Source organism: Brachyhypopomus gauderio, chromosome 15, assembly GCF_052324685.1.
Source record: "Brachyhypopomus gauderio isolate BG-103 chromosome 15, BGAUD_0.2, whole genome shotgun sequence".
Classification (NCBI taxonomy): Eukaryota; Metazoa; Chordata; class Actinopteri; order Gymnotiformes; family Hypopomidae; genus Brachyhypopomus; species Brachyhypopomus gauderio.
The window spans coordinates 4,242,789-4,269,369 of record NC_135225.1 but is presented as its reverse complement, the minus strand read 5'-3'; the positions used below and the strand labels follow the sequence as shown (position 1 = coordinate 4,269,369).

Below are 26,581 nucleotides of genomic sequence, written 5' to 3'. Positions count from 1 at the left end.
TATAAAGCAATGTGCTACATTGGTCGACTCAATTTTAGTCCAGGCCTTGGACTGACTTTCATTTTTTAAACTGCATATAACAAGCTTATGTTTGGTTATAGGTATGCTTTCATAACTTCAGTATACTTCATGGCTTGTCATTTAGTACTGATACACAGTGTTCTCAGAAATTCATCAAGATTTAGTATAAATACCTAGTGCAACTGGAAAACAAATCAGTTTGCTTTTTTCTACTGTCAGACTTCTGAACGAACTGTGAGGCTAGAAAACCCCCCAACTTACATCTAAATTTTAATTTTAATTTTAATTTAATCTTAAATACTTTATTTATTCTGGTATTTCGCTGCTATACATTGTGTGTATGTTGTGAGTATATTCTCTTGTGTTTTTCGTTGCTGCTAAATGCAATTTGCACCGTTTTTGTACTGTTTTGTACTGTCTTGCCACTATATGTGATACTGCCCTGCTGTAGAACTATTACTATCTGAGCCTCACCCCAAGCATTTCAATGTATGTTATGTCCCAACATGATGTGCAAATGACAAATAAACTTGAAACTTGAAAGGTATTAAGATATTAATTGGAAAATAAATCAGATCTTAAGTTTGACAACAATAAGTGAGTCAATTCATCCACTGTCTCTCTTTTCTCCTTCTTCAAGAAGACTCTTGAACAGAAAATTCAAGATACTGCACATGCCAGGAATGCGCTAGTAATGTCAGAAACAACCAAAGCGATCTTTTACTGCCCTCTATGGAAATAACTGAGTTTTGCACATAACCATTGGGCCCTATGGAAAACACACATAGGCAATAATACTTAAGTAAAACACCAATCAGTCTGTGACATTCTGGTCACATATTTTCCCAAAATAAGCTAAAAAAAAAATAATAATAATTATGAGCAAAAATGATTTACAATAAACCATCTAGGAATTAAGAGATTTAAATGCCTCACATTACATAATAAGAACACGATCATGAGTTGTGAAAGCTCATAAAATCACATTAAATCAAAGCGAAAGTAAAAAAAATTATGAAAGTTAAGATGATTAAAGTAAGGATAAATTATATGGACAGCTTCTCGCTCTTTTAAAAAAAATTTAAACGACCACCTTTAATTTCCTTAAAAATCGAGTCCTGATGTGTGAAGAGTGTTAAAAGAAGATGGATGAGCCGTGTGAATGATGGCGACAGATGAACGGAGAGGCTGTGGTGTCTAACAGATGTAGTGGACCACTGCGTCCTACACTTTACTGTCTTCTACACACACTCGGTAAGAGGCAGCACTGTTTTATAACCGCAACACAATAGACTACCTACATAATAATGCCGGGACATAAATACTTGTATTTCGTGTAAAATAATGAGGTTATCGTGTGGTGCGGGCGGTTTCCCCCGACTGAACGGGTCCCCTCATGAAACTGCCTCCGACGTGCGGCGTTACTGCTTCTCTCCTTCTCTTTCTCTCGTCTTTTTTTTTTTTTTTTTTTTTTTTTTTTTTTTTTTTAAAGAAGAAGAAGGAGGCTCGGCATAACGACATAGATTACGGATAAGAGAAACAATTCACCGGCAGCGTCAAAGGAAACATTTGGCTTTTTGTATGTGGGTGTTTAGTCGGACACAACAGGTAAATGACCGAAATAATAACGATAATAGTCATTTGCGGTTTGCGAGGCGGAGCGACTTTCCGAGCCTGTTCGGGTTAACAGGAGCCTGCTGTAGTCGGCGGGTGGAAAACAAAATGGGGGTTAGTTTCATGGGTGGAGCGGCTTTTGGGCGAGAGGTTACGGCCTCTGCGAGCCCCGTCGCTGCGATTAATCGACGACACGCCACGTCGTTTGATATGTAAAGCGACGAGGTTGCGCGCGAGGCCTTTGATGCGCGGTTCGGCGTGCGGAGCGCGTTCATGTCGCCCACGGTTCTGCTGCAGATCACTGGACCCAACTAGACTGCCTGGCAGTGTTGTGCTGGCAGTGTTGTTTTTTACGTTTTGTCGTGGGACTTTTTTTTGGGAGCCTCTTTTATATCTGTTGTTTGTGGTTTTAAGAATACACGACGACTTTAAAACGTTGCTTGCTGTGCACCAGCAGTAAATGGTCACTGTGAAACGCTTTCCACCCGCTGAAACACAGAGCCTATCTTATAGTAGTATCTTATGCACTAAAGTAATAAGGGATATTACTGGTATATGTTATATTCCAGATAGAACTATGTTACCTGTTACAGCGAATGAAACAATATGTAGATAGCCATATTTTTCATAATGTCATGAGCAGCATGAAATTTTAATTATGCATTGGCCATAATGCTAGCTGACCCAAGTAATGTGTGCGAGGTAAGCTGGAACTATTCAGAAATGATGTCTTATTTTGTGCTGTTACAAGGGCTAATGCCGTGGTGATTGATGATCTAGGTAATAACATGCATGCATGCATCTTCTTGATTGCTACTTTCTGACATAAAATCACAGTAATTGTAATCTTGAGTTCAGACTTATCCACTATTCTATTGAACTGTATTTGTGTTATTCTGTAGGTAATCTATCCAGTGACACTGTGAAACAGGAGGTGAGTGTGCTCGTAGCATGTTGTTTTGTCTTGTTATTAGTGTGCTGTGTACTGTGAATCCTTAAAACTGCTTTTAATGTAATGCATCATTGTAACACGCTCATGTTTTGTCTGAAGGCAGAATGTCAGCCAGGGGAGGTAAAAAGAAGATGACCAAACTGTCTCGCTCAGCGCGAGCAGGGGTCATCTTCCCCGTCGGGAGGATGATGAGGTATCTGCGTACAGGAACTCATAAATACCGCATTGGTATGGGCGCTCCAGTATACATGGCTGCCGTCATCGAATACCTGGCAGGTGAGAACCGTAAAGCGCAATTCTCCAGTACACACAACAGGTTAAAGTGTTTGCAGTCACGTACAGGCCTGTATTGCTTTCTTTGTTATTTAAAAACATGTTTGTAATGTTTTTAGCTGAGATCTTGGAGTTGGCTGGAAATGCTGCTAGAGACAACAAGAAAGGAAGAATTACCCCACGACACATCAAGCTAGCAGTGGCCAACGATGAGGAGCTTAACCAGGTACAGTAGTCTCACCTGAGAAGACAGGTGAAAATGACACGAAGCAGCACACACTGGTCTCCCTACCACCGGCTGCTAATGCACTACACTTTAAAGGAGTAGAACGGCCTTAGGCACAATTTTAGTCTCCTTGAATAATTGTTGCATAAAACTGGCATCAATCCTCTTGAGGCAGTAAATAATTTAAGCATGTAGCTGGAGGCAAATAATATTTGGGTTAATTTGTGCATGTTAAAGAATATATTTTTTAATTAAAACATTTTTGCTTAAATACTCATAGTGTTCAAGCTTTACAATGTCAAGCTATTTTTCATTCTCAGTGTTTGCTGCTCACAGCGCGTGATTCTCAATGCAAACTGCAGTATATTAGCCTCAGAAATATTAATTCAGAATTACAATAAATAAAAATAATTTAATTAATAAATAAATTAATATCACACTAAAGGAGACGCCAGTGATATCTCAGGTAGCTTACTAATGTCTTGTGTGAGGTGTCAGTCTAGACACACTGCAGCTGAAGAAGTGTGTGTTAAATCATTCAGCTAATGTTTTTAAAAGTAATAAAGAATTTTGTTATTGTGCTCCAATTATATTACCTCTATATTACTAACATATGTTTTTTTTTTTTACATAATCATTTATGCCATATTCCAGAGAAGGGTTGTGATGATAAATAATTGTGTTCACACATGCCTTGACTGGCAGTAACAGCTATTTGTTAGACTAGCTAATAAATCACATCTTCCAAACATACAGCCTAACTGTAAGCTTCATCAAACCTGTACAGTGGTGAAAATGTTCTGGCACTACTCCTGTGCACCACCGTGTGTCCAGAACTGGAGGCTGTGCGCTTAGTGATGGGATGTTAATCTGTTTGTGCAGTTGCTCAGAGGCGTGACCATATCGAACGGTGGCGTGTTGCCACGCATCCACCCCGAGCTCCTGTCCAAGAAGCGCGGTGCGAGGGCGAAGGCTGAAGCCCAGGCCGCCGTCTCGGAGAAGACGGACAAGCGAATCAAAAGCACCAAGAAATCCCTGGCCAAAAAGAACCGGGGGAAGAGAGGACGCAAGCCCCGGGTGAGACTGGTGCGGTCGGGCCACACCAGGGCCCGGCTGACCGTGTGTACAACTGAAAAATGTCACGATTGTTTTAAGCATATGTATTTTCAAGCATTCTGTTTATACGTGGAATGTAAGCCACATGTTCTGATCGAATTATAATTTTTTTTAATGTTGTAGAAGAGTACAGAGAACGACAAAGATGCATCCAACAACCTGCGAGTGGAGGATGAACCAGGAGAAGGATTCACTATTCTCTCAGCAAAGAGTTTATTCCTTGGGCAAAAGGTGTTGGTGACAGTATACACGTACAATATTATTTTGACATTGTATTATTTACCGTATCCTGTATTCATGATATTCTGTTCTCCAGGTATTTCAGTAGCTGAAAGTAACGGAATGTTAAAACATTGGCCTACACCATAACTCATGCCTTTTTTCTTCTGTACCAGTTATCTCTTACAGAGAGTGAAATTGGCAAAATCGGAAACATCAAAGTGGAAGGAATCATTAATCCCACCAATGCTGAGATTGATCTGAAAGATGGAGTTGGTATGTGGACTCCAACATGGTGATTAATGATGTACAGTGTAATGCACATTGGTCGCATGGGATCGGCCACTCGGTAAAGGAACTCCGTTATTGACCTGTACCATTTGTCTGATGTAACGTCAGTGCGATTACTCACCAAATCAGTGTTGACGGGCTCGTCATCGTCAGCACAGTCAGTGCCTGTGTACTGTGTGACGCAGGTAACGCCCTGGAGAAGGCTGGGGGCAGAGACTTCCTGGAGGCAGTCAAAGAACTTCGTAAAACACAAGGCCCTTTGGAGGTGGCATCAGGTAGAGTTCACGTACCCTGTCCTACTCTCACCAAAAGAGTGTGTGTGCACCGTTTAGTAATACACATCTTTAATTCAGCTCTTGCTGCTGAGGACAGATGCAATTAGGCCTCCAGGAATATTCCTCTCCGCAGCCCGTTGTGTCCACTTTTAACTTCTTTCTCCCTTCCCAGTGGCGGTTAGCCAGGCCACCGGGATGGCGGCACGTTTCATCATCCACTGCAATGTCCCGCAGTGGGGCTCAGAGAAGTGTGAAGATCAGCTGGAAAAGACGGTGAAGAACTGTCTGTGTGTGGCAGAGGAGAAGAAACTCAAATCTGTGGCATTCCCGTCTTTGCCAGCTGGAAGGTGAGCACAAGTGGAAACGTTTTGTTTTTTTTTTTTTTTTGTATTATACCTTTGCTTTCAATAAGAACGGTGTACCAGAAACTTTAATTTTCCAATTTTACATCAATTTCACAGAAATGGTTTTCCAAAGCAAACTGCAGCCCAGCTGATACTGAAGGCCATTTCAAACCATTTTGTTTCTGCAACCACGTCCTCACTGAAGAACATTTACTTTGTGCTGTTTGACAGCGAGAGCATTGGTATATATCTGCAGGAAATGGCCAAGATGGAAGGAAAGTGAGAATTACATCAGACAATGAGTGCGTTCCTTTTGTTGTAAGATTCTTAGCCTGGACGCTAGTCTGTTTCACTGTTCATCAGATGGGATGTTTGTACCCCGTGATTTTGGTTAGGCATTAAACAACACGTTACATAATATTACTTTCATGTGAAGTGGTAATATAATTAACAGTTTTGGTAGACTTATTTACATTTACTACACGAAGCAATGTCATCTTTAGAAATTCACGTTTTTTTTTCTTTTCATTTAGGCATTCTGATAATTACAGCCAATTTACTATTTCCAATTAAAACAGTTATTCGTACACTACCAGTCAAAAGTTTGGACACACCTGACAATGTATATTCCTAATAGTAAAAATGCATTTAATCTAATAGTTTATGCTTAAATTTTTTTACAATTCATATATGATTTGGGAAAGGTGTTGCCTTATATGTAATTTAATCTCAATACACACACAATTAACACACTCACCCTCAGCAAAATTTCAGGATTTTAGTTGCTTACTCTACAAGGTCTCTGCATGTGTGATAATGTCTTCAGTGCTGATGGCATCACAGGTGCTTCAGCTGTTTAACAGAACACCAAGAGCATGCAAAGTGGTCATCAAAATATTGGATAGTTATCTAAGAACCTAATGTCCAAGTTGATATTTGTTTATTACAGCATAACATTTGTTATTGCATTGGTTTGGCATCTTTCCTGGTTTTTATTGTCATAAATAAAACATTTGACTGGTAGTGTATATTTTATTTGGATGTTAAATATACATCTTGCACTAGTAGGAGGTGCTAGAGAGGATATTATAAAATGAAACCGGTCCATTTATTCAGGCATCAGACGAGCATGTATTAAGAACTTCTCAATTGTGATAGTGTAGAGTGATGCATTTGTGGACCCAGGCTTATATTTAATTCCCTTTATAATTTATACTTTTTAATTTGTCAATAATATATGCCAAAATAATTTAGCAAATGCCCTTAGCTTCTGCCATAATCATAAATTTTGTCTTAAAACATGCAAAATATTTGCAAAAAAACTAAATAGAGGTCTACGCGTCCCTTAGCCCAGTTATGCTTGACAGGTAGGAGAAAGGTTAGAAACAGCCAGCATAATCATTTTTTTAATTATTCCATTAGATGATTAAAGTGCTTTTTAAGATTGCAACAATGCTGCAGTAGTCTTTCCTCTACCATTTAAGAATATAATGCTAGAGTTTGGCCAATAAACAATGCCAACTTTATCGGTGGCTTACAAACATCACGATTTTGTGCCAGCGTTTAATTACTTGCAGATCAATAGCCAAATGTGTTTTTAAAGAGTGTCCAATCCTTCCAATAAAACATATCAGATATTTCCCTTTTGTGTAATCAGACTTTTTTCATTGATGTAGGCATTTAAAATGCCTCATTGTTTTAGCTTTGTAAAATGTATATCTGTAGTACCTACAGATGAAACATTAATTAATGGCGGTGGAAATGGATTTTCTTCATCTAAAATAAAAAATAATTCCAAACAAATGGAAGGAAGCACTTTTTTCATCAAACAATATACCAATTTTAAGTGATTTTTACAAAAAAATGTCACAACCATATACAATAAAATTGAGTAATTCATAGTAGTTAATGTAATTGAATAGGTCCCAGTATGCTAGTCGGGTTAGACTCACCCAACAGTAATACAAGCTATTTTGTCAAAGGAATGCAAAATCTAAAAATGATGTAAAAGTAATTAATGACTAACTTGCCACAGAAAGTAATATTATTGTACTATGCTACATTAATGTTATTACAAATACTTGTAAAATGTAATTTATTTTTTGCCTTGACAGGCTTTAGCATCCAGGCTAACAGCAGCATTCCTGCTGGTTTTCCAGCTAGTTTAGTATGACTGAAGATGCTGTAGGTATGTAGGGTTCAAAACTGATTTCTAGGTGGGGTGGGGGGAGTTGGTGTTGTTTTTTCTTTTTCTTTTTTTATTGGACGTATAAAAATGTTTGAGTGAAATACTGTATGCTTATATGTTACACTGTTGTCTTATGAAACTCATCTAGTGTAGGTCAAATTTAATGTAATTTTTGCTATTTTGTTCTTAGACGCGCGTCTTCTACATTCCGCATTGTATACAAGACTTTTGACTGTTTGGCTAGATCCCACATTGTTTCTGATACATTTAGTTTACTAAGAAAGGAAAATATTTCTCATTTTGATTTGGAATAAAAAGCCAATGTTTTACCATATGGCAGGCTCTCATCTGCAGTCAAGAATTGTCACTTCATAACTGTTCGTTTAATTGTAGTAAATATGTGTGTTTCATCTGGTTTGGTTCAAAGAGGCTTTTCAGAATATATGCTCAGATAAAGGCCTCGTGTTGTACATTAGGGACAAAGTTTGTATAAAATAAATAAATAAAAATAATAAAGAATGAGAAGGTGGAACCCATGTAACTATGACTGGCACCAGGCCATTAAGACCATATATATTACCACAGCAGAACAACCAGTGAGATCACAAACTAAATAGATAAGACAAAACTGGCAAAATGCAATCAATGAAGGCTATATTAAAGTATATTAAAGTAAATGAGCAGGCAGTAGTATCCTCAACCATGAAGGTTGTGTGTGGTAGGTTATGCGTTTCTGATTATGGGGACACAACAGGACTGGGAGTCCCAACAGATGAGCATATACTGAACCAAGACTGAAGAAAGTGTCACAAGGCACCGAGAAGCCATAAGACAAACACTTGTAAAGGGAAGCAGGAGGCAGTATCTATGGCCAGGAATTGCTCCTGTTTAAGGAATATTCTTCAGCAGTGATAGGAGTTTAAGAGGAGAAATTAACAATGGAAAATTAATACGAGTAGAAAATTATTAGAAAATTAATCATGGAAGCCAATGCACATGCCCCCTCAAAATAGAAAACAGAAGACATTGTTTACCGTATATTTATTACACTGTAAAAAGTACATTGTATTCATATATATATATATATACAGATTATGTAATCATCTGTGGAATGAGTCCTGATTTATTTAAAATGCAGTAGATGGACAGTACATATGACTCGGGGGGGCATGGATCCCACTGCCACCTTAGTGTTTTTGTCAAGGCAGGGGCATCCTAGTCTTAAATGTACAGCAAAAAGATTTCTCAACCGTCATGATTTTTAGCTGCTCAAGAGATTGTTTTGGTTATTCAAACTTAATAATATATGTACTGTGAGCCTTACACTGTAATTGTGTTTAGGGGCTTCACTATTACAATGGAAGGCTTGCTCTGGGTAGCCTATTACTAAATGAAGCAAAGAAATATGGCAGCTCAAAAGACCTTTTAATCCATCCTGAAGTTGGAACTTCTGTGCCCTTATGATGTCCAATGGGTTGGGAAGGTTAATCTGAAGTCAATCCATCTGTACATTTCCATCATAATCCAAAGATTCATATTTCTCTTTGTGAAAGGGGTATATCAAACTCATGGTCACAAATTATGCAATTAGGAAGGTTAAACTGGTTTGTTCTCCTGTATGTTTATTACTTATATTTATTACTTAATACTTCTATCCACTTACCAATTTTTGTTCTAGAATTTTGTTTAGAAATATTCTGGAAAAGCGGCTTTTCAGATCATAACAGCCACAATTATACATTACATCACTATGAAGAAACACAGATGAATGCACACAATGACCCTAATACTGTACTCAGCTGACAATTTCTTTTAAGGCCTATCAGGAATTTTTTTAAGACAGAACCCGTTATGCAGATTTCAAACTGCAGCACATTTAGGCTTTTAAATCATCTCGAACAAACTCCGTTCACGAATTTGGAATGTTTTAGATGCGAGTGTTCATAGACATTTTTACAAACACAAATAATTACTTCTCTTCTGCTCCAGGGTTAGCTCAGGAAATAAACTCTTGAGGACATTTAAAGCATTTTCCAAATAATGAAATGTTTGGCAAGCACTTCTGAAGTCACATGGTCTATGTAGAGCACATCATAACTATGTAAAGGCTCAAGAAACCAAATATTTAAAACAAATATAAATGATGTTTGCTTAACCTTACTGTACAGATTAGATTCTCAAGTGGGGCAATGAGAAATTAGTGCTAGTACAATTTTTATGCTTTCATCCGCCACAGTAGTCCTTATACCCCAGAAATGTACACATTTCCATTATAAGGTCCTATTTAATACACATCATTATAAGCCTAAACCAAATAAGTTATTCTATATGATTTCTTTCCAAGTAAATTTTAGGTGTAATGCACTGTAGTATTAATATATAAAACCTGAAGAAATAGATAGAAATAATTTGTCAATCCTGAATTGGTCATATTCCCATGCCATCGATTGATCTGTTCTTCATATATCAGTGGAGCATTCTTACTCTGAATAAATATTATCTGTGCAAACTGGATTAATAAAAGACAGTAGGCTCAACAGTACTGGGTCTAATATACCACGTGTGTTCTTATGTGGAAAGTAAAGAGCACGCCATGTCCTGTCCCTCCTCAGCTCTATATCTCTTCAAGTCTTATGTAGTTTACCAGTTTGTTCAGGTCTCCAGGCAGACAGAAGAATGGTAATGCGGAGTGGTGAGGTGTGAGGACAGTGAAGCGTCCAGAGCTCCAGTGTTCCCACACGGATGCCCAGGAACAGACTTGTGTGTTTTATTTAACCCCCGAAGTGTCAGCAGGTTCAGACGGACGAGGCGCAGACAACAGGGGCACAGGTGACGTCGCTTCTATGAGGGCCGGATTTAGAATGATTGGCAGGGACATGGGGGGCACGCCCACCTGAAGTGGAGAAGCAAGGGGCTGCAGGATTAGTGGAGACTGGTTGAGATGACATGATGACTCGGAGGGACTTTTCACTGGGGTGAGAACGGGCGATGGAAGCGGAACTGGGGACGATCTATCAGTTCCTGAAACAGAGGGGACAGGAAATGCCAGGTAAGCACGAATTAGCATGTTAACCAACCACAGCAAGGTGCACACCGGTCCTGTAAGTATTCAGTAGACATTTGTTCTCCCTACCATTGGCACTGGGTATGGATATGTCCTGTGGTGATGCAGGTCGGCTGGGGGTCTTTGGCTCCGTAGGGGCGGCTGGCATTGGTGCAGTGACTGGCACAGGGTGAGCGGGCGGATGTGGTGAAGGTTCTACCGGAACATTACCGACAGGTTCTGCACAAACGCACAGCCCTGATTATTTCTTTGAACACCTTGCCAAGCGGCTCTAAGACGACGGTAGGTCACAAAGTGGACATGGTGACTTTTTTTTGCTAAATGTGTGTGTTGTGCTACCTGGCATGACTGCCTGTTTGAAGAGCTCCTCTCTCAGGCGGGGCAGAAAGCAGTCAATCCTCTCCCAGGTGATTTCCCACAGGTCTGAGTAGCCCGTACGTGAGTCTGCGCTGTGGAAGATTCCAGCTGTGTCCATAACAAGCAGCATGTTCTTCAGAGACTCAGGAATTGCCTCCAACTGCAGAATACGTTTAGTGATCAGGTATTTGATACAGAATGAATCAGCACACAAACACAGAGCACCATAAGGAGCAGTCAGTAATTACTTAATTAGTTAAAGGGTCCAGGATATTTACATCTACATTACAATTACATAGTAAATAATTCACCCTTTAATACTTGGTTTCAGATTTTTTTACTGCCTTAAGTGACTAGTAAAAAAGTTGTCCTCTAGACCTTTATGATAGGTCTGTTGTGCAATTACTTACGGTCCCAAGTAACATACGGTACAGGCCAACTGTTTGGACACACCTTCTCATTCAATGCGCTTTCTTTATTTCCATGACTATTTACATTGTAGATTCACTGAAGGCGTCAAAACTATGAATGAACACATGTGGAGTTAACATGTACTTAAAAAAGGTGAAATAACTGAAAACATGTTTTATATTCTAGTTTCTTCAAAATAGCCACCATTTGCTCTGATTACTGCTTTGCACACTCTTGGCATTCGCTCAATGAGCTTCAAGAGGTAGTCACCTGAAATGGTTTTTAAGGTCACCTGAAATGGTTTTTAAGGCCACCTGAAATGGTTTTAAGGTCACCTGAAATGGTTTTAAGGTCACCTGAAATGGTTTTAAGGTCACCTGAAATGGTTTTAAGGCCACCTGAAATGGTTTTAAGGCCACCTGAAATGGTTTTAAGGCCACCTGAAATGGTTTTAAGGCCACCTGAAATGGTTTTAAGGTCATCTGAAATGGTTTTAAGGTTTGCCTTATCAGGGTTCATTAGTGGAAGCTCATTGAGAGAATACCAAGGGTGTGGAAAGCCTTCAGTGAGAATCTACAATGTAAATAGTCATGGAAATAAAGAAAGTGAGAATGAGAAGGTGTGTTCAAACTTTTGGCCTGTACTGTTTTAAGCTATTTAAATATGGGTTAACCAATACAGATTTAAACACGTTAACACAGGGATGTCAAAGTCAAATACACCGAGGGCCAAAAAAACTAATTTGTTACAAGCCGAGGGCCGGACTGGTTCAATGTTTATTAAAACATATTAAAATGATTGCACATAGCCTACTGAATCAAGACCTAACACAGTGTATATTATTTAATGCTTAAATGAATAAAGCAATATTTTCTTATGCATCTGTCAGTAATTTCAAGTGAAAATATTTTTCAACAAGCAAACATGAATAAAGTAATAAAGGTTTGAAAAGTGCTGGAATTTAAGCTAAAGTACTTGAAAATGCTTGAAATTGTAACTACTTAATTTCACAACAAATAGCTATCTGACTGAACAGTTCTCTTTTATTACGTTAACAAATACGAGCCTCTTGTAATTCCAGGACGAAACATGAGAGAACGTGAAGACGTTAAGATTGGGCGTTTTGAAAATAAACCACCATTAAATAATGTGAATAAAAAGCGAATTATTTCGAATCATTTTGAGTATATGTATAAATATTTAACTTAATTAAGTTTAACGTGCTGGGAAATATTGAAATGGACCTTGAAGGTGACGTACAAGTGCTCGAATTCCACCTTGTAAAGGTGCATGAACCCTGCAAACATGACTTTGTTCATTGCGCTGAGGCGCGGCGCGCGCAAAGTACAAAATTCGAGAGATGCACGACCTCGTGAATCGACAGCGCGCGAGACGGTCTCGCACGAGCTAAACCACTGCGATTACGTTATTTTCGCCGCGCTGACCCTCGCCGCTTGTGCGCGCTGCAGTGACTTTGCGGGCTACCGTTACATTGTGGGGAATGTAGTGCTTGTGCGTGCAAAACACCAGCGGGCAGCTGTGGCCTGCGGGCCGGTTCTAATAGTAATTAAATATCATCCAGGGGGCCATAGATAATCAATTCACGGGCCGGATCTGGCCCGCGGGCCTTGACTTTGACATATGTGCGTTAACAGATTTAACACAAGTTAATGTTGAAACTACACATTAACCACATAGTAATTATTTAATTTCAAAACCTGTGTGTATAAAGCCAAAATAATAAAGATGTCACTTTCTGATTAGCTGCAGATAATGCAGTGATTCATTAATGAGAGATAAGAGTATGACTGCATGAGTTTCTTACCAGGAGGTCACTGGAGCCAGCATGCATGTACTTGTCCATGAAGTCCAGGATGGTGAGCCAGAGAGCAGCGAATGTCGGCAGAGACAGCAGGGGAGAGAGATGCTGGAGGAACACCTGAGGGACCCAGCACACCCAACATCATCTAAAGAGCTCAGTCGTTGTACAAAGGCCCCCACGCGTTGTGTCTCTCAACACTTTGATGTTTAACCTAAGTATTTTAAAAGCTGACAGACTCAAAATATGGGGATTTTTGGCATCAAAATGCAAAAGGAGTAAGATACCAGACCTTAGAGAGCAGTGTGCAAGCTCTCATCCTGGTCTCCTCCATACCCCCAACATCTGCTGGGCTAATGTTGTCCAACAGCTTGGTCAGCAAGGGAAAAAGGACCTGAGACAAAATCAGGTGCGTCAGCAACACAATTCCAGTGTACGTAAGTTAAATTTAACTTTCATATGCCACCTGGCGCTATCGTACCTTGTTGAAACAGGATTCCCACTCCACAGCGTCCAGTGTTTGCAGGTCATGTACGAGCAGTGCCCTCTGGAGGTAGGTGAGGGCCTGCATACGGACTTGTCTTCGAGCATCACAGCACAGCCATGCCATGCCTGGGGAATGGCCATCAGTTATTTATTATGCCTCTGCTGAAGGACGAAACGCTATATAACCTGCATGTGGTGTTCATGTATGTATCCAGTCTTATGTATGTCCAGTCTTGGTCCTCGACGTGTACTGTGTGCTTCAAAACCAGCGTTAGGAAGCCACGTACTGATAATTAGTTCTGTAATCAACTGAAGACTGAGGGTTTAGATGTCGTAAAGCTTCCCACTAATTGAGCACATGAATTTCAGCGTGCAAATAAGCGAGAAAAGTTAGGTGTTAAACCAAAGTTATAAAAGTTACTACTACCAGAACACTCAATAACAGGAGGGACATACTGTGCAGTTCTATTAATTTCCATAAAAATAAAAATAAACTAATAAATAAAAGCAAAAAGTACTGTGTAAAAATTTTATACGTTCTGGATCCTTTTTCCTAGTATAATATGAATTTGGAGTATCTATATTGTATAAGGCAGCTGTGTGATGACTGCATGGCAGATTCAGAACATATGAACTGACTGGTCCACGGCATGCAAGACTGTTGTTTGTCTGACCTTGGAGCAAAGGACACCAACAGCTGGACCACAGTGTCTGAGAATCAGCCTCGATCTTCCTCCCTCCAGCCTCCAGATGGCGCTGTTCCTCTGCCCAGGAGCTGTAGATACTGGCTGCCCTTGTGTGCAATGTGTGCATCAGATCTAACAACTACAGCAAAATCATTACATTAACAAGAATAGAAAATTCAATTCATTTTGTTCATCTGACATGCACACCCCACCACCACCAAAAAAGTACAGTGATGTACTGGATATTTAGGCTGGATATTTTTTTAAATGACAAAGTTACATATTATGACACCTCTTCATATGTTTTCACAATCCATCAACCATTTTAATTACTTTTTATTATGAATTAGGCCATTTAACTTTACAAATGCGTAGCTGTAGTTATCTGTTTTAAAATTAAGATAAACTTCTGACTCCTATTAAGAAATGAAGGGTGAAATTATAATCTTCTATAATTGAACTTCTGTGGAAAAAAAGAATCGGAGGACTCTTCAGCTCTAAAAACCCCACAACACCCAGACACCACAGAAGTTCAACCCCACACCACCCAGACACCACAGAGGTTCAGACCCACACCACCTTGACACCACAGAAGTTCAACCCCACACCACCCAGACACCACAGAGGTTCAGACCCACACCACCCAGACACCACAGAGGTTCAACCCCACACCACCCAGACACCACAGAGGTTCAACCCCACACCACCCTGACACCACAGAGGTTCAGACCCACACCACCCTGACACCACAGAGGTTCAGACCCACACCACCCTGACACCACAGAGGTTCAGACCCACACCACCCTGACACCACAGAAGTTCAACCCCACACCACCCTGACACCACAGAGGTTCAACCCCACACCACCCTGACACCACAGAGGTTCAACCCCACACCACCCTGACACCACAGAGGTTCAACCCCACACCACCCTGACACCACAGAGGTTCAGACCCACACCACCCTGACACCACAGAGGTTCAGACCCACACCACCCTGACACCACAGAGGTTAAACCACACACTACCCAAACACCACAGAGGTTCAGACCCACACCACCCTGACACCACAGAGGTTCAGACCCACACCACCCTGACACCACAGAGGTTCAGACCCACACCACCCTGACACCACAGAGGTTCAGACCCACACCACCCTGACACCACAGAGGTTCAGACCCACACCACCCTGACACCACAGAGGTTCAGACCCACACCACCCTGACACCACAGAGGTTCAGACCCACACCACCCTGACACCACAGAGGTTCAGACCCACACCACCCTGACACCACAGAGGTTAAACCACACACCACCCTGACACCACAGAGGTTCAGACCCACACCACCCTGACACCCTGGGAATGATGACACACAGATACGCAAAGTAGGGAAAGGCCTGCGGTACTTACATCCTGACTAACCTGTAAAGACACCGTGTGGTAGCTGGCCGGCACGCCCTCGTCCTCCTCCTCGTCACTGTGGGAGCGGGAGGGCCGCTGACTGGTGGGTTTGGCACGGCGGGACGCTCCCTCCTTCTCCCTCGGCTTCTTCCGCAGACGAGCGGACCTGGAGTCGTACTTATGGCTCCGCTTCTTCTCATGTGTTCGATAACCTGTGGAAGTGGCGGTGGGCAGAGAACAGGACAACACATCTTTAGACCAGTCTGATGTTTGGTGGTGTCCTTGTATATTAGTCTTTCTGGTCTTTTTAAGGACGTCAACACCTTCTCACAGTACACTGCATTAACAGCGTGGCCATCTTACGCACGCACGCACGCACAGAACAAAGTCTGTCTGCTTGCAGCTCTGTTTCCATTAGCCTTGCCACAGAACACAACTATGCACTTTCATCACGCCGCACTGTAAAGCCCTGCTGACAGCAGGCATCGACTACAGCGCTGATCAATAGAAAAGACCTCGTCTAACGGCAGAGCCAAACACTGTTCAGACGGCCTTAAAGTGCGCTAGAGAGTTGAACAGAGACTGACGGATGAGTGGAGACACGTCATGCAGTCACGCTGCCCAGTTAAATGACTCAGCCTCAAAACACTGAGACATCAATTACAGAACCAAAACTCACTTAGGCTCCCTAATCCCAAGGGATGAAACGTATATCAATGTGCACATGCACGGTTCAGGAAGCAAAACAAAAGGCCACACCGGATGTTTGTATGCAATGAAAGCGGTGGAAATTATGATGTCAATTCCGAGCGAGACAGCACAAGTTTTTAGTTACGGGGTTGTTCTTGTCCTGCTTGTACTTCTCTTAAGGAAACACTGGGGCGAAGGACGTGTGCTTAATGTCCTGAAGCAACAGATGTAAGAGTTTGAGTCACGCTAGTCGGGTTACACAGCAGTCACCAGGAAGGGTTCCTTTACATTATGTAAAGATTAAACTGGTTCATGTTTGAGCCAACATCCATGACATTCAGTTGACATGAAGTGGTAAAATACATAAATTGGCCATAAACACACTGTCAACTTTACCGTATGAATGACCCGAGACTAATGACAGTGCAGGTGAGAGACAGAAGGTGCACTAACCTCCGTTAAGACTGGCCTCCACAAACACACGAATGGCTTTAACGCAGAGCTCAAAGTTCTCGGGTGTGACGTGCGCTGCGTCTCGCACTATGAAGGACAGAGACTCCACACACTTGATGAGAGACTTGGTGTCGTGCAGGCCCATGTCCTGACCCAGGGTCAGACTGTACTGGTTGACGAGAGGAGGACTCTTGGATCCTGGTGCAGCTGGGAGCTTACTGCCCTCCAAATCATCCTTCCCAACCTACCACACACACACACACACACACACACACACACGTATATAAAAACACAAACTTGTACATGAAAATGCCTCAGGCTTCTTAAATCATCTACTAGAAAATTCTACATAGTTTGACAGTATTAAACAGGTAGGGAGACTTTCAACTAGGAGGAAGTCTTCTCTGCAGATGTCAGATATTTACCGATAACTTAATTGAATTTTTAGCAACTTTAACCGATGTTTATTCAGTGTATTAATAGCATTCATTACTTTAAGTCTTACTGATGAAAAACGATACAATATATGTGATTAAGAGTGACTATGAGATGATGCATCCTGAAAAGTAGACACAAACAAATAGAGGTAATAGTAGTCGTGGGATATCGGTGTGTACTTACCACTAACCAGCCCAATTCCACATCAGTAGCAGAGCGAGGTAACCTGGACCTGCTGTGCTCAGTGTAGACCTCAGAATCGGAGGTGTAACCTCGGTCCAATGTGACCTCACTCTGGTGGTAAGAGCTCAGCTCGCTGTCAGACTGGGCACCTGGAGAACACATGCACTTCCGGGTCAGATTCCACGACGACGTGTCGGCCTGGACCGAAGCTAACGTTCCACCACTTAAACGACCACCTCGAGCTTCTAAATGCACACGGTGCCACAGCAGTGTGGTGTAGTCTTTACCCGTGTCGCTGTCTGGGTTGGTGTTGGCGACCTGCAGAGCAGCTGGAGGCTTGACCCCAGCCCCGATGCACTCCAGCAGGGAGAAGAGAGTGTACCAGTCATCGGTGCAGTGGATGTTGGCCGCGTTGGTTTTGAGCAGCTCGTGCAGGCCGTACGCCACCTCGCGGCTGACTCTGGACAGCACGTGAGGCTTCATCATCAACAGCAGACGCAGAGAAAGCAACACCTGTGTGCACAGAGAGGAACACTTATTATAGTGTGTTATGAGTGTGCGCATACATGGAGGTGTTTGCAGAAGGCCAGGCCCGTGCGTGCCTGTGAGCTGATGTCTTCTCTGCGCAGCAGGCGAATGGCGAGTCTCAGGAGCCCGACCACAGCTCTCTCCACCAGGAAACAGCTCTCGTTAGCGTGCACACACAGGTGGTACAGATGATCCCGCACGGTCTGCCATACACACGACACCCGGTCCCTGCAAACACCCACACATCATCATCACACCCTCAAAAATAAAGTCCTCGACGAAAAGGCCGATGATGCTTCTATGCACTGCATGAACTTCATCTATCATTCAGATACAGCGGTCATGAAATACTATCATTTAAGAGGGATCTTCAGGAAACAGTGTTTTCTTGGGAATGCAAGAGTTTGAGAGTTTCTGAAAGTCTTTTGCTTGGTGGCTCAGTATCCTGTGAGAGAGCCTGGACTGTCTCTAGCGAGGCTGTGGTACCTGTTCTCCAGAACAATACGAAGCAGCATCTCCAGACAGAAAGCAGCATCTTCTTCATCATAGGTCTCCTCATCCGGCGTGACTGAGATCAGCGCCTGGAATGCACACGCAAGCCAGTGAACGCACAGGGTAACATGAAAAGCGCAGCATTGCCTTGATTAAAATAAAAACTCTGGCTGTTCCATTGCCACCCACTAGCTGTACCTTCATCAGCTCTTGCAGAGACTCCTGCTGCAGGAATTTGCTCTCCGTAATCAGCTTCTCAGGGTCACATTGCTGACAGGAAAAGAGAAAGCAAGCGAGATCAAGAACCGGATTCCTCAGCAAATAACGGACACGTGCCAAAGGGGGAGAAGACGCCTGTACAATACGGAGACTTCAACCACACACCCTGAGCACAGCGCTCAAGTGAGATGCAGCGTTCGCATCCTGCGTCTCTACCTTTATGCACAGCAGGGCAGCCTGCTTGGCCTCCTGGTTCTCCGTGGATGGCCCGCGCAGGCCCGACTGCTCTGCTCCGCCGCTCAACGTCAACCAGTTAACGAAGCTCAGCACAGCCGACTCCCCCCTGAGAAAGACGCGGGGCTTGAGACGGCCAGTTACGCCTTTGTTTCCCCTCTTACTCCAACACAAACATATGAAATACGTCATTTTCACCTGTTTGATGGCAACTCCTCACGCTGTAGAGAAATCTTTCCATTAGGCTCGACAAAATCCTCAACCTTTAAAAAAAAAAAAAAAAAAAAAAAAAAGGGGGACGATGATGTTTTCTTTCAACAACCTACACATATATTCATATGAAATCTGCCTTTCTGACACTAGGTGGCAGTGAAACATTTCATTTGGTTGCATCTGAACGGAGACTCACCTCCACCATGGGTTTGGGTAAGAGCTCTGCTCTGAAGAGCTGCAGCAGGGCATCCATAATGTTCTTCCAACCTTCACGTAAGATATCTCCATGCCGATGGGCCAGGTTAAAGACCGCCTTTGCTGCCACCTGAGCTTTCGGGTTGCTCCCGAACACGGTGGGTAGGTTCTCTACAGACTGGGCACACGGAACATGCCGGGTCACGGACACAACAAGGTGGCATGTCGCAACCGATCAGAAGAGCGAGATTAGCAAGCATGGGTACTACCTCACTGCTGAGTGTGGTAAACTTGCACAGAGAGATGATCAGATTATCAAACACATCGCTGAAGCCATAGTGGGCTGATATCATGGCACACTTCCTAAAACAGGTAAATAAAGACTGATCATTACGGTGTTATAAATAACAGAATTGCAAGTACTCAAAAATGACCGGGGGGGTTGGGCAGCTGTTAGCTAAACCACATGATCGTCATGCGTTATTTAGCCAGACAATCCATCATCAACTCACGATTTTTTTAAACGCTACATCTCGCACTAAGGCACAGTACACAGTGCCACAGTCCTACCTGAAGCCTGCGATGGCTTTTTGAACAATGGTGTCCTCCAAGCTCTTATCGAACACGTAGGAAAGGGCAGCGATCGTCGGGCCCCAGGTCATGGTGAACAGGTCGTGGTCGTAGCTGCCCGGGGGCACGTGGAGGAAGTTGCCCTCGGAGGTGGCGCCTCGGTGCAGAAGCACGCTCCACACGTAGTTCTCCTTCACCAGCCCAGTCTGCTCGTCGGGCATCACGATCTCCTCGTTCCTGCCGAACAGGCGCACGGCAGCTATTCCCAAGGTTTCCGAAATACTCCCGACGTCTCCGCCAAGTCATGCTACGAGAGCTGAGTAAAATACTTTTAAGTTCGAGCTTAGATGTTAGTTTGATGTCTGAGCTTACTTGATAGCATTGTAGATATCTTCCAGCATGTCCTGGTCAAAGTCTTTACCACCATTTACACCTTTAAGATTCTTCTTAAATTGCTTGAAATAAAAAGAGGAAGAGACAGATTAAAATTCCTTCATTTGCAGCCAATTACTGAAACATCATCCTCCTATCGCCTTTCAAATCCAATAATGAGCCTCTGGTTTGCTGCTGCTGGTGTTCTTTAAGTACGGGTGCTGGTGAGAGTGGTCAAACTCAGCTCAAATAAACACAAACATCCAGCGCTGAGTGACGGCGTTAGGCCACTCTTCTACTGCATGCCTTCTTAATGGCAGGTAAAGCAAGAGAAAGATAAACCCCCCAGGGAGAGGATGAACAGAAAGAGAAATAAACACAAAGTGTAAACAGGGGGGGGGCAGGGAGAGGGCCAGCTGGGGCCGTGTTTTTCAGAAGGAAGCCCGGTCCAGACATTCACTATAGCTGCCTTAGAGACGAGACAGCTGGACTCACACAGCCAGCCAAACAGCACTGTGGCCTCTTGGCTTCCAAAGCTCCTCTTTCACTGAGAACTTTCTTACTTATCCCTAAAGTGTGCGGAGTGAATATTTTAGTACTGGCCTGTAAAAGGTTATAAAGATCTTGAGGCACCTTTACAACATTTGTGGGTGGATTTATTTAGTGCAATCCCCCCCCCCCCCCCCCCCCCCCCCACACACACACAGCCTATGTTTGTACCACACCGAACTAAAAAGGAGTGTGTGTATTACTGTGTGTGTGTGTGTGTGTGTGTGTGTGTGTGTGTGTATTACTGTGTGTGTGTGTGTGTGTGTGTGTGTGTGTGTGTGTGTGTGTGTGTGTGTGTGTGTACTCCTCTCAACTGCTGCCAGCCAGCACTGATGAAGATGTGTGGTAGCATGACCTCATGCAAATAACCAAAGTCACACTGAATGCAGCTACCAGTTGCTTATGTAAGTCAAGACATACATGCATAAAACAAATTTAGCTCCAACATTAAACCTATGTGGGACAGACATTAATGCAAAGTCCCATACTGACCTGTGGTTACCTAATGATATTGGATTGTTGACACACAACTCGTGAGACATGCAATCCTCTCAGGGGACTTTCTTACAATTTCTACCCGTCTACTGATCGCACGTTCACACAGCATGAAGGAAAATTGTATTTATTTATCCTTTAATGACAACAGTGACTTGTGGCACTCACCTCTATGGTCATAGGGATATTCTGCTTGCGAACATTGTGGTTATGTTGGTCCGTATTGAGCAGGATGACGGCGTAAGCCAAGGCAAATCCAGCATCGTTGGTCAAGAAGGGGTTGCCGTTCACTTTCTGGTTATGGAAGACAGCATTACAGCGATATTACAGCAGGTAATATCTATACTAAGAGTACAAGTAAACGCTGTCATTTATTAACATGAGATCTGCTCGCTGTGTAAATGTCAAGACAGGGAATCCGTTTCTGTTACGATAAACTGCCGTAACAGGGAAGGTCACGACCTTGCTCATCTATTTTGTATGATGATACAAGCTCATTTTCAGTGCCTGAGAACGGAGACTAAGAAAAGACATTACTACAAATAGTTTCCAGGTCACACAGAGAGCACCGCCTTCCTTATTTAAGACGTGCGTTCTGAACGCTGCGTTGGGCGGGTTAGCCTTATCTGCTGCTCCACGACAGATGGTTACGTCACACTTCCCCCTGCAACATTTTCCTCTTCCCCGATTACCTGCATGACTAATGGGCCCGTCCTTGATCGCTGCCGGGCTGCTGCTCCACACTCACTAATTACCTGATGATGGGGGCCAGTTGGTGGTCAGGATTGCCTTAGCATGTGGTAATGGAAGAGCACTGTGGGTCTGTATGGGTGTCCTAGTAATGTTGTGAGTGAGGTAGCAGACAGCCTGAAACCTATTTACAGTATGTGTGTTAAAGTCTTTGTGTGCGCGACACACACACACACACACACACACACACACACACACACACACACGCGTCCACTCGAGTGTCCCCTCGTGTCCCTGCCAGGGCGAGTGTGTGTGTGTGTGTGTGTGGCAGCTGACTCACATGCCAGTTGTCAGTAAAGGTTTCCAAGAGGCGCTGTATGACAGGAGCTTCGCCAGGAAGGCGAAACGCCTCCAGATACAGACGCAGGGCCTCATCCATGCGCAGGCCTTGGAAGGTGAATGTGCTGGAGCAATATCAGACAGAAGCAATCAATCAAAAAAAAAAAAAAAAGACAATTCCCAAATCTTCAATAAATTGTTTTCTTGACATCGCACAAAATAGAAATGACATGAGCTGCTGATAAACGTTTTTGAAATATGAAATAAATGACCAACATTCCCAAAAGCAGAAAAAACATATCCCATATGAACTCAGCATAAAATGTCATCGTCATAACAGCAGATGGCAGCACACTCAACCTTCACCAAACACTGAGGATCAGCTATGATCTTTTAAGGTCAAATACCTGCCCTTAGTTATCCTACCATGACTCCTGAAGGGCTGTACAGAAATGGTGATACCCAGAAGTAAGCTACAAACAGCTGAATCTGGTCAGTTCATCCAAATTCGTCAATACTCGTGAGTTCAAGTTGTGCTCTTAGCATTAGCCTTACTTCACAAAACTGTCCAGGAGCTCCATGTGTTTCCGGTCGCTGACAAGCTCCCCAATCATCTTCTTGTCCAGGCCAGGGTTCTCTCGAAGCCACTGAGCCACCTCGTTGTTGTCCATGGGGCTGCTGAGAAGACCCTTCTCCTGCAGGAACTGAATACCTTTCTTGGGCTTCTGATTGAACTGCTCTGTGCCTGTGATGAGAAGCTACAGAAGACAGAGCAGAAAAGTTGACAGAGGTGACAGCCTCCTTCAAATAAGCTGCTGATGGTATTGTGATGCACTGATGTAGCAGTGAGCCCATTTACAGATGGCTAAGTTGTTTATTCTGTAAAGTAAACTTTAGTCTGAACCTTCTTCTTGTTTTTGATGTTGATGAGTTCCTGAGAGTCTGGAAGACAGCTGGAGAAACGATGAGGCTTTTTAAGACTTTTCTTCTCAGCTGAAACATTTGGAAGATGGAAATAATAATAAAAAACTGAACTTCAGTGCTAAACAACACAACTGCCATTAGTCAATTTTTTGAAGCACAAGAGACTATATGGACTAAGGACACTACCTGCGTCCATTTCTTCCTGGTCTTGTCTGCCCAATCTCATTTTTTCTGCCATAAGATGTCCACTGGTTGGAGGGCAAACTGATGGCATCTCAGAATCCACAGCAGACTGGCCGTTTGGACTGGGCACAGTCTTACTGGCCTCTGTAGTTATTAAAAAGAAGCTTTTACTTTTGGCCATAGTCAAATCAAATCAAATCAAAGTTTATTTGTATAGCGCTTTTCACAACACATGTTGTCACAAAGCGCTTTACAGGATTTACAAGGTTAACAATACTATGGGTCCAGAACCCTAATGAGCAAGCCAAAGGTGACAGTGGCGAGGAAAAACTCCCTATGATGGTGGGGATTAGGAAGAAACCTCGGGAGAACCAAGACTCAAAAGGGAACCCATCCTCCATTGGGCGGCCCGTTAATACACACATTACACAATTTGTGTGTTAATACATATATAGTGAATACATATATACAATTCTGAAAAAACACAGAAGAAATGCTTTCGTACCCAAGGCTCCATCTGTGCTAGTGTTGACGGTGGTCTCTCCTTCAATGGTTAGTGAGTCTGACTGGTTCTGCTCAGCGGCTCGGTTCATCACTTTAGCCTGACAGTGGGCCTCAGTGCTGTCGATTACTGTTAACAAGGCTTCGAGAGACAGAAGATGGGTTGTGTAGAGCTGCCCAGACACTGGAAAGGCATTCTGCAACGTAAAACATAAAAGTCAATTAATCACCTGTTTTACTACATTAATCGTCTCTGGATGCGTCTTCAGATGGCATGGAAATTAAGGACTGGGGGGGATCACCTTGGAGAGCAGCTTGGTGAGGTCCTCAAAAAGGTTTGAACAGTAAAAGTCACAGTCGTAGTTGATGTAGAGCTCAGTCACAAAGCCAGGGATCCTCCACAGCTGCACGACTGCCTCGAGGGCCATTTCCTTCATCTCATAGGGCATCTTTGGGTTCTCTGAGGTAATTATGTCCATCAGCTTCTTCAAATACCTCTGCAGGACACATGGAAAAAATTTACATGACAAAATACAAATTTTACAATAGATTTGTGACCTGATTATTGACAAAAATTTTATTTTTGCGTTGACAGTCTTGAAAGTGCCAATACTGTTCACATACTTCAAGTTGAAACTTGAGGTGTCCACGCATGCTCTCAAAGAGCAGGAAGCAGACTCGCATGGAGACAGCGTACAAATTCATCCGCTCCACGCTTAGCAACTGCAAAAGGGAAAAAAAAAAAAGAACAAAAAGAAGCAGCTAAATTTGGTACATGTAAAAACATAAGCTGAAACGTACAAGAAAGCCACCAGAGAAGAAGCCAAACCTCAATGAGATGTCTGGAGAGCTCATCTTTGACCAGGCCTAGCAGCGACTGGTAGGGAGAAATGTACGTGGACTCCAGTGCTACGTTCAACAGCTGCAGACCCATGTGTATCATACCATCCGAGTTGTGGCGATCATGAGGGTTGGTGAGGGAGATGAGGAACCTGAAGAGCTCTCTGAGACACGGGAGCCCGTACGGGATCAGAGCTGCACCTGAAGGTAAAGGATCTCCTCAAGTTCTCCTCAAGTTCTCCTGGGTTTTTACCCAATCAAACTGCACAAAGCTGTGACGGCAGCAGGCCGAGCAGGTGCGCGTACCTTCTTTCTGGGTGGACTGCGTGAAGCGCACTCCCCTGGGATTAACGTAGTCCATGTCGTGCACGGAAGCGGAGTCGGACTGCTCCGCTAGCAGGTCTCGGTCCTCCAGCACCTCGGGAATGGACTCCACGGAGGCAGACTGAGTGCGTTCCACCTCACACTGTGAACAAGACACCGAGTAAATCTCACAGGAGAAACGTTCCACACGGTGTTCCTCACAGATCTGCTGGAGTTTCCACCTGTGGATCAAGCTGGCCGGGCTCCAGGATGGGTGCGGAGCCCGGAGTGGTGGCCGCCGAGCTGCTCTGCTCCAGGTCTGTGAGGTCTTCTTTAGAGGTGGTCTTGGACCAGGTGTACAGGCCGCTGTCCGTAGTGGGGCTGGAGATGGAGGAGGCCACGCTGTCTGAGCCTGGCAGTGCAGAAGAGCCTCCACCCTGCGGTTCAATAAAGGGAACTCCACCTGTGCAGATACCCAGGTGCTGATTTATTTTCCTCTAACAACATTTGAGGTTAAACAGCTTGTCTGGAGACCCTGAATACATCTGGCTGCTATTACTGAGGCTTGTTAATGCAGGACAAACACTAAACCCTGCACACAAAGAAAAAAATAAAACAAAAACATAAAAAATACGTAACTAAGATTTTTCTGCAACTGGTTCTCTCGTAGGTGAGTAATGGAACTGCAGGTGTGTACCTGTACCTGAGAGGTTGTTGCTCAGGGTGGAGGCCTGGTCCATCTGTCCAGAGGCGCTACGCACCATGTGGTGAGAGGGCCGTGGAGATCTTTTCTGCTTCTTCCACTTGGATGAGTCACTCATTCCACCAGCACGCATCTTCAGCTAAAAAAAACACACACCAGATGAGAGGTCAAAACACACTACACCACAGAGAACACCAAACAATACAAGTGCTATCTGTGAAATACCCCACAGTCACTGAGCCACACGTTCAAATTAGTTCATTCCCAATAAACACCGTTGCGTGCAGTGTCCTGAGATGACCTCAAGGCTTATAAAGAGAACATGAGGACTGAACAAATAAGAACAGGTGAACATACAAAAAAAAGAAGAAAAAACATGTCGATGCACTAACCTAACAAAGATTCATTTTTATCTGTGGTATAGATAATGGGGACAGGAAAATAATGCATAATAATTTATTCATTAATTTAATCATGGGGAAAGTTTATGTAGTTTATAACCTACTTTTCATATTGTGAGCTAGTGATAGGCCAGGTGGAGCCACTGCCAACGTATTAATATACATAAAATAAGGAGCACCAGTTTTTGACCCATTAACTTAACTAGCCAGAACTGGGACTTCTACACACAATATGTTGAGACTGAAAACCACCACCTAGCCCAATCTGTTTATAAAGCTTCAACTGGCGGGTCGAACACACTTCAACAATCCTTAAGGTGTCA

At 43.2% G+C, this 26,581-nt stretch overlaps 2 protein-coding genes across 13 annotated transcripts in view; one reads left to right on the top strand and one right to left on the bottom strand.

The window, feature by feature from the left end:
* Positions 1–1,152: 1,152 nt before the first annotated feature.
* On the top strand, positions 1,153–7,853 carry macroh2a2 (macroH2A.2 histone). 8 transcript variants are annotated; one of them, XM_076975203.1, is made up of 10 exons: positions 1,153–1,275; positions 2,538–2,569; positions 2,687–2,863; positions 2,980–3,086; positions 3,969–4,163; positions 4,326–4,433; positions 4,598–4,697; positions 4,898–4,987; positions 5,160–5,334; positions 5,449–7,853. In XM_076975203.1, exons 3-10 carry the CDS (start codon positions 2,692–2,694, stop codon positions 5,612–5,614), a joined length of 1,113 nt encoding a protein of 370 aa, XP_076831318.1. In that variant the 5' UTR covers positions 1,153–1,275; positions 2,538–2,569; positions 2,687–2,691; the 3' UTR covers positions 5,615–7,853. The 8 variants fall into 8 exon arrangements, with proteins under 8 accessions (XP_076831318.1, XP_076831322.1, XP_076831321.1 ...); XM_076975207.1 differs by having other exon boundaries at positions 1,170–1,275; positions 2,691–2,863; XM_076975206.1 differs by lacking the exon at positions 1,153–1,275 and adding an exon at positions 1,508–1,629 and having other exon boundaries at positions 2,691–2,863.
* Positions 7,854–8,543: 690 nt separating this feature from the next.
* gbf1 (golgi brefeldin A resistant guanine nucleotide exchange factor 1) overlaps positions 8,544–26,581 on the bottom strand; it is a 58,614-nt gene continuing 40,576 nt past the window's right edge. For 3 of the 5 annotated variants that reach the window (XM_076975197.1, XM_076975199.1, XM_076975200.1), the window contains 32 exons: positions 25,858–25,996; positions 25,397–25,617; positions 25,158–25,317; positions 24,841–25,052; positions 24,636–24,734; positions 24,314–24,508; positions 24,016–24,208; positions 23,514–23,654; positions 23,308–23,396; positions 22,959–23,161; positions 22,405–22,528; positions 21,543–21,668; positions 20,331–20,413; positions 19,959–20,195; positions 19,658–19,751; positions 19,390–19,566; positions 19,179–19,243; positions 18,963–19,089; positions 18,726–18,797; positions 18,522–18,616; positions 18,110–18,263; positions 17,795–18,020; positions 17,508–17,656; positions 16,887–17,130; positions 15,753–15,955; positions 14,331–14,481; positions 13,652–13,782; positions 13,463–13,564; positions 13,177–13,290; positions 10,923–11,100; positions 10,653–10,802; positions 8,544–10,540 (listed from right to left, as the gene is read on the bottom strand). In XM_076975197.1, the coding sequence (XP_076831312.1) occupies positions 10,287–10,540; positions 10,653–10,802; positions 10,923–11,100; positions 13,177–13,290; positions 13,463–13,564; positions 13,652–13,782; positions 14,331–14,481; positions 15,753–15,955; positions 16,887–17,130; positions 17,508–17,656; positions 17,795–18,020; positions 18,110–18,263; positions 18,522–18,616; positions 18,726–18,797; positions 18,963–19,089; positions 19,179–19,243; positions 19,390–19,566; positions 19,658–19,751; positions 19,959–20,195; positions 20,331–20,413; positions 21,543–21,668; positions 22,405–22,528; positions 22,959–23,161; positions 23,308–23,396; positions 23,514–23,654; positions 24,016–24,208; positions 24,314–24,508; positions 24,636–24,734; positions 24,841–25,052; positions 25,158–25,317; positions 25,397–25,617; positions 25,858–25,996 (4,908 nt within the window). In that variant the 3' untranslated portion in view covers positions 8,544–10,286. The remainder of the gene's footprint in view (positions 10,541–10,652; positions 10,803–10,922; positions 11,101–13,176; positions 13,291–13,462; positions 13,565–13,651; positions 13,783–14,330; positions 14,482–15,752; positions 15,956–16,886; positions 17,131–17,507; positions 17,657–17,794; positions 18,021–18,109; positions 18,264–18,521; positions 18,617–18,725; positions 18,798–18,962; positions 19,090–19,178; positions 19,244–19,389; positions 19,567–19,657; positions 19,752–19,958; positions 20,196–20,330; positions 20,414–21,542; positions 21,669–22,404; positions 22,529–22,958; positions 23,162–23,307; positions 23,397–23,513; positions 23,655–24,015; positions 24,209–24,313; positions 24,509–24,635; positions 24,735–24,840; positions 25,053–25,157; positions 25,318–25,396; positions 25,618–25,857; positions 25,997–26,581) is intronic. The other 2 variants (XM_076975198.1, XM_076975201.1) reach the window with 1 other exon arrangement.

Excerpts from the sequence above, each read along its gene's own strand:
- macroh2a2 (XM_076975203.1), top strand. The coding sequence starts at position 2,692 with ATGTCAGCCAGGGGAGGTAAAAAGAAGATGACCAAACTGTCTCGCTCA. Across the intron at positions 2,864-2,979 it reads CGTCATCGAATACCTGGCAG|CTGAGATCTTGGAGTTGGCT; the intron begins GTGAGAACCGTA and ends TAATGTTTTTAG. Across the intron at positions 4,988-5,159 it reads CCCTTTGGAGGTGGCATCAG|TGGCGGTTAGCCAGGCCACC; the intron begins GTAGAGTTCACG and ends CTCCCTTCCCAG.